This window comes from Triticum urartu, chromosome 4, assembly GCF_003073215.2.
Source record: "Triticum urartu cultivar G1812 chromosome 4, Tu2.1, whole genome shotgun sequence".
Taxonomy (NCBI): Eukaryota; Viridiplantae; Streptophyta; class Magnoliopsida; order Poales; family Poaceae; genus Triticum; species Triticum urartu.
Genome location: NC_053025.1, coordinates 21,704,435 through 21,711,194, shown reverse-complemented (window position 1 = coordinate 21,711,194; position 6,760 = coordinate 21,704,435). Strand labels below are relative to the sequence as shown.

General features: G+C 47.0%; 1 protein-coding gene across 1 annotated transcript; it reads right to left on the bottom strand.

The window, feature by feature from the left end:
• Window positions 1-845: 845 nt before the first annotated feature.
• On the bottom strand, window positions 846-5,778 carry LOC125550374 (ABC transporter G family member 3). The gene is made up of 11 exons (XM_048713358.1): window positions 4,872-5,778; window positions 4,626-4,705; window positions 3,673-3,959; window positions 3,240-3,411; window positions 2,812-2,925; window positions 2,584-2,712; window positions 2,198-2,389; window positions 2,013-2,099; window positions 1,580-1,852; window positions 1,393-1,500; window positions 846-1,302 (listed from the first exon to the last, which is right to left on the bottom strand). The coding sequence occupies exons 1-11, from the start codon at window positions 5,341-5,343 to the stop codon at window positions 1,039-1,041; spliced, it is 2,178 nt and encodes a 725-aa protein (XP_048569315.1). The 5' UTR covers window positions 5,344-5,778; the 3' UTR covers window positions 846-1,038.
• Window positions 5,779-6,760: the final 982 nt, after the last annotated feature.

Below are 6,760 nucleotides of genomic sequence, written 5' to 3'. Positions count from 1 at the left end.
TGGCATGGGGAAGAATCTGCCAAGCAACAAGATCGAATTATTTCAACTTTTGAACAAGAGTAGCACAACAGTATGGCAATGCACTATGTATGTTGTCTATCGTTTGCTGATGCATGTATGTCCAGGTTGCATGTCCAAGCCCAAGCGTATGTATCGTTTGCTGATGCATGTATGCCCAGGTTGCATGTGCAAGTATATATTGCAAAAACTATGCACTTGGTAATGAATATCTATCGAGTTTGTGTCGAATGGGGGGTTATATTAATTAACTAGTAGTATATGTAAGCGAGGATTGACATCAAAAACAAATTCATGAATCCTTGGGTTTGATTTTCTTGGATGGTTGGATCGTTTGGATTTCACCGATTCCTAACTTTTATACTACTAGTGTAGACTGTAGAGTATGTTCTTGGTTGAAATGGAAGTATCTTGTATAGCATCGTCCATATGATTTATTTATTTTCGTTTGGGATAACATTTTCTCATCTTTTGTATAGTATATATGTCACCGATTTTCTGTTAGTGAGATTGTTCTCTACCTTTCTTTCCTTGACTCAAACATCCACCGTCTCCAGCAGTCCAGCTACATTCAGAAATTTGAAGCAGCAATGGATTTAATGTCAAGCTTCATCTCTGGCCTGAATGTCCAGCTACATTCAGCTTCATCTACAATGTCATAAACCTACTGAAATTGGGAAATACCTCCAAGATAACACCTTCCAAGAGGAGATTGCTACTCGACCGTCAAATATCGACCGATCCAACCAGGAAGAGAAAACTTGTGGACAACAAACAAAGGCCAAGGAAGCAATAATTAGTGCAAAAAAATGGACAAGAAAAGCACATAACCAACTCATGATCCATTCCTTCAGCTCCCATACATACAGTATATATATGTTATGTTACACACACCTGTTCCTCCAATTTCCTCTCTCTCTGTTTCTCTTCTACTTTCCGTGCGTCAGATATGCCTACCTAGCAAGGAATCACACATGTATACACCCAAAAAAAAACGTCTTCCAATAGCTCAGGGCAAACTCACTTTGGAGCTGCACTAGTGTGGATGCTGGGCCAGCAAGAGCGCCTGCCAAGCCTCACATGTCTCCTCACATCTAGACGAAGCAAAACATACAAGACGACCCGGTAGCCGATCGCCATCAGGAGCAAAACAAGGAGGTTCATCCACTTGGCGCCTGCCGATGATGAAATGCCATACGAGCCTCGGACAGCCTGCACGCCGGGTATTGTCCTTGTGGCCCCGACTGCAAATGATGTATCGACATACTCGTTCTCGACCAAGCCCTGCAGCAGCACTGGTCGTTAGCACGCCTGACCCGGTTGAAGCAAGATAGGGTTTATGTAGGTTACATGAGATGGTCATGTATAACTTACCTGGATGGCGTATGTATGGAACGAAATGTAGGACAGCGGATAGTTCCACACGGCCACTGGTATTGCGTCTCGGATCCGAAAATACCCAGCCACCAGCATCATGATAACCTGAAGTAACCATGGTTATTTAATGTTAGTTCATAAAATATTTGTGCCCACTTGAAAGAAGCCCAAGATGGAAGCTCACATATAAGCAAATCAGGGTTAAGGTGCACTTGTAAGTCTCGAGCCAGATGTACGCAACAATCATCATAAGTGCTTCATTCGCCAACAAGCACATGAAGATGGTGATTATAAAGTACATAAGGAAGCTGAACTCATTCCTGAGGCCTATCAGGAAGTAGAAAACCAACGACGACGAAATAGACACCAGAAATAGGAAGGGGATGCTGGATAGGAAGTGGCCTAGTAGGAAAACCAATGTCCCAGAATGCCGATTTGAATCCTCATGGGAATATATCTGCATAGAAGGAATTAAATGTTAGTACCTAATATTGCTGTGATTTTGGTACTTATTGTTTATCACCAACGAAGTCTACGATGAATAGGAAGACATCATTCAGCAATAAATCATATTTTTTACAAATAAAATTTATTAGGAAGGAAATTTAAAAAACTACCTTGATCTCATCAATATGCGCAGGTACACCACAAACACTTAAAAGGACGAGAAATGAAACAAACACAAATGTCGCAGAAATCCTAACCTGTCAAAACAAAGTGAACATTGAACATCAAATCGTAAATACAGTTAAGAAATAAAATTATCAAGTAAATCGGAACATAATACTGTAGTGAGACTAACCACTACAGATGATAATGAATGACCAATGTCGATAAATATGGTGCCGATTGAGAGAGCAAGAAGCATATACAAGACAAGCCTGCTCCAGAAGTACTTCCAGTCTCTTGACATAATTAGCAATGATCTCCAAGTGAGAATTCCAATTCTCGCTGCATCACTGGCTCTGCCTTTACTTTTCAAGTAAGGACCTTCCTGCATCACACCATGTAGACAATAGTTTATTCACTATCATGGATATTGCAGTGTCCTATTTCTCAATCTAACATGGTTGATTGTAGAATTCCTACTCTATGATCGGTGACAAGAACATTAGTATCAATTCTGTGTTTGTGGAAGGGGTGACATAGATGGCATTTTCATTACTCTAGGGTGTAAAGCAGTAGTACCTTCTCAATCAATTTTGCAATCATCAATTCAACAGCGGCAGCTTCAGCCGATGATTTGTATGTTGCTTCTAGTGTCCGGATTGCCACAGCAGTGTCCATGCTCACTGATGAGAAATCCCCTTGATCATCCTGTTAATAACTACAAAGGTTTTTATCTCTCGCAGCAAAAGTACATTGTTGGACTGAAGATAAAATCAAAATTGATGTCAAAATAAAACCAAAAGATACCTGCAGATTCTTGCACATTGCTATGATTCTGTCAAAGTCGGTATTGATTGCCCTCAAGAAGTGGTCAGATGGACTTTGCATGATTGGACATGGAAACCCAGCATTTGAGAAGTGCTACAACAGAACAAGGCCAGGTAAAGAGTACAGAAAGCCATCTACAACAGGAATAAAGCTGCAGCAACAAGGATCATACAAGAAAAGAGAAACTGTTGTCACGAATATATAGTTTTGTTCCTAACAATGCAACTTGGACTCGATTAACAACTCATGCCATCTTCGAGTAGCTAAAGACGACCCTTGTATCTCGTCTAAAAAAATATGAAGTTAACCCTGTTCACGTAACTGGATACCGTCGTTTCACTCGTGGTAAATTTAAATTGGTATTGAGCAGAGTTAATAATTAATACTGCAGAGAAACACGCATTCACCTGCAGGCAAGCCAATGTTTCCCCAAAGAAGAGGGTATTCCCATTTGAAAGCAAGCAAATCCGATCGAAAAGTCCAAAAACCTCCGTGCTGCTTTGATACATTGTGAAGATGACTGTGCACCCTGTGCTTGCAAGTTTCTTCAGTGTTACCATCAAGAGGAGTGCAGAAACACTACATCACAAGAAACAAGAAGAGAAATTAGTTACATGGATCAATTTAATCTGCAGTTTATATGTAATGTGCAAAGACATAAGCCATAATCAAGGCTGCATTAATTGTGTTAACACCCATTATACATGAAACACAATAATCTCATGCTTAGCAGTGAGTTTTGTCTCTGATTGCAAGACAAAAGCACACACATACGCAACAGGTACTGTTTTTTAGTAAGAATTCGAAGAGTTAAATATAATTATGGAGAGGAGAAATAACCTGTCGAGGTGGTACAGAGGCTCATCGATGAACAAAACATGTGGCCTCATCACAAGCTCCCTTGCAATGCTGACCCGCCTCCTCTCGCCAGTTGGAAGCCTCTTTGTAAAGCAGTGTCCACCAATGAGTTTGTCAGCATGGTCACCCAACGACATGGCCGCGATAGCATCTTCCACAAATGACTTCTTGGAAGAGAAGACGCTCGGGAGCTGCAAGAGCGCTGAGTAGTACAGCATCTCCCGTACTGTGAGAGATTCGATTAGCACATCGTCCCGGTCAACATACCCCTACAAGCGCTCCAAGGAACAGGACATAAACAATCCATGGTATGGCAGTGCTATCATCAATAGCAAAATCAACATTTTATTTTAGCAACGTAAATGTATGAACTGATGGAACGGTGGACAAATGAAGCGGCATACATGGAAGTAGTTGGTCATAGATAATTCAGTTAAATTTGATTTAACAGAAGACACACACTTTCCATCAGACATGTGCATTTCTTTCTTCAGATGTGCATGGGGGCAACTCAAGTAGGTTCAGACTTGAAGCACCAGAATTCGGAGGCAGCAGAGTAGTAAGTAGACTAGTACGTAATGGTTTGTGTGAGGAAGAGATAGCTTACACATGATCCATATAGTGATAGATATTCAGTTGTTTGGCGTGACACAATCAAATCGATCACTTACACGCGACACTGAACTTGAAACATGACGCTTTGAGCATGCGGAGTAGTGATGAATGTGACAAGTGGAGGCTCTAAATGGCCATCAAAGCAATGAAATTTGACAAATATATATGAGGCATAAGTTGACACTAGTCTGAGGATGTTTGATTTAACAGAGCATACATTTTTCAACACGATTGTGCAACTTTCAGATGTGAACCGGCGACTAAGTTCAGACATGTAGCAGCAGAGTAGTAGTTTGTGTGAGGAAGAAAGGGGAGCTTACATATGATCCATATGGCAAGGGTGACTTGACGCCATTGACGAAGACGTCGCCGTACATCCGCTCGGCGCCGCGCAGCCTCCCTGAGAGCAGAGCAGTTAGTGGGAGAGTGGCATCAGTTAGTGAGCTCAAATTCAGTTACTAGCGGAGTGGAGTGGAGCGGAGTGGAGTGTGACATCAGTCAGTGACAGAAGCTCAAATTCAGTGAAAGCAGCAGAGTGGAGTGAGGGCGAGGCAAGAATCTGTAACCTGCTATGGCCCGGAGGAGGGTGGATTTGCCGGAGCGGGCGGGGCCCATGACGACGGTGAGCGTGCCGGGCAGAGCGTAGCCGCTGGAGCCCCTGACGACGCGGCCGGGGCGGCGGCCGTCCCGGACGGAGACGCTGAGCTCCTTCCAGACGAGCGCGGCGCCGGCCACCTTGCGCTCCCGGAATCCGGAGCCGGACGCGGACGCGGAGGGCCCCGGGAGGGAGGGGGACGGGGACGGGTAGGCGCTGCTGGCGGCGGAGGCGGAGGCGAGGTGGATGGAGGAGGAGGAGTCCGCTGCGTGGGCGGCGCCGTCGACGGTGATGTCGTCCCCCCAGTCGGGCGAGTCCTCGAAGGAGACGGGCCGGCCCGGCCTCGGGAAGTAGTAGCGCCGGCCCGCGCCGCCGGCCGGGGCGGAGGGGCTGCCCGCCGAGGAGGAGCTGGAGCGGTACTGGTCCGACGACGGCGCCTCCATGGCCAAGAAGACAGAGAGAGAGACTGGAGATGAGTGAGGGTGGGAAATCTCTCTGCTCTGCTTGGCTTTGATTTGCTTTGCTCTGTTGCTGTGGTCTGGAATCTAGGAGGACGCCATTGCCGCTTTGGCTTGCGGCTTTGGGGCTCCCTTTGTCGCTTTGTTTAAAGATAAAGAGAGGACTTTCCTCGGTGGTGCTCTGCTCGCTGTCTTTAATGGAGTGCTGCTGCTCTGCTCCTCTCCGCTGAAGAGAGAGTAGCTGCCTAGCTGAGCGCCTGAGCCGAGCTGCAGGACAGCAGAGCAGGAGTGGAGTGGGAGGGGAGAGAGGGAGAGTGAGCATGTGATGGCCCAGCTGGCGGAAATGGAGGAGACGGACGTCGCCTCGGCTCGGGAGTGGAGTGGAGTGGAGTGGAGTGGCGTAGAGCGGTAGGTAGAGAGAGTGGCGGTCACGAGGCCCGAGGAAGACGACGCGACTCTGGCCGTCTGGCGACACCAACACGAGACGAGAGAAACAAGAAACACCACCAATACCTCTGGGTCTGGTACCAAACAAAACAATCAACAAATTTAATCCACCCCTGCTTAATTATTCTTAGTAGGAGGAGGAGTTGTTCTTTTTCCCCTTTGCTTTTCATCTTGTACTATGTGCGAGGGAAAAGAATTCAGTTTACCCTCCAAACAAGTTCAAACGTGGGCGGCAAAAGGGAGAAAGGACCACACCAAATAAAAGAAGCTTCCTCCCATCCCCTTCTTTCCTTCCTTCACACTCAAAGTCTCGAAGAGCGAGAGATTTTCCCCTCCAAGGATGGGACCACCTGATATTTTCCCCTCCTCATACCTAGCCTATATCTGGGCGGATATGGGACGCTTGGACGCGCCTGCCACGTTTGGACTCGCCGCAAGGGCCCATGTGGACAGACGCAGAAACCGTCGGTCCGACGAGCGCCTCCTTCGGTCTTAGGTGAGGATGCATTCATGGCGCCATGTGGCGCTGCTCCGGCGTGTCGCCCAAGGGAACAAGCCCGGCTGGTTCAGTCGGACGGCGGCATCCCAACCCTAGCCCGTCCTCCCCTCTGCACCACCACCTTCAATCCGGTTGCCGTCAACCGCTAACCATGGTCCCACCATAGGATTACCACCCAAGCCATGCTCAGTGAGGAGCAGCGGTTGCAGATGCTAGAGGGGATCCGGGTCAGGCGCAATGCTAAGATCGTTGCCGGCCTGCCTCCAGATTCGCCCGCAGCCGGTGCCGGAGCAGGAGGAGGAGGACACGACAATATAGGAGGATGAACCGGTGGAGGTGAAGGAGGCAGATTTGGCGTCTGCGGGCTTCGACATGGCCGACACCATCATGGATTAGGCTAAAACTAGTCTAATGTCGGACGCGGCGGATCCTCCATTCCCACATCATGTCTTTCCC

Excerpts from the sequence above, each read along its gene's own strand:
- LOC125550374 (XM_048713358.1), bottom strand. The coding sequence starts at position 5,343 with ATGGAGGCGCCGTCGTCGGACCAGTACCGCTCCAGCTCCTCCTCGGCG. Across the intron at positions 2,713-2,811 it reads CAATGTGCAAGAATCTGCAG|GATGATCAAGGGGATTTCTC; the intron begins GTATCTTTTGGT and ends AGTTATTAACAG. Across the intron at positions 2,390-2,583 it reads TTGCAAAATTGATTGAGAAG|GAAGGTCCTTACTTGAAAAG; the intron begins GTACTACTGCTT and ends GGTGTGATGCAG.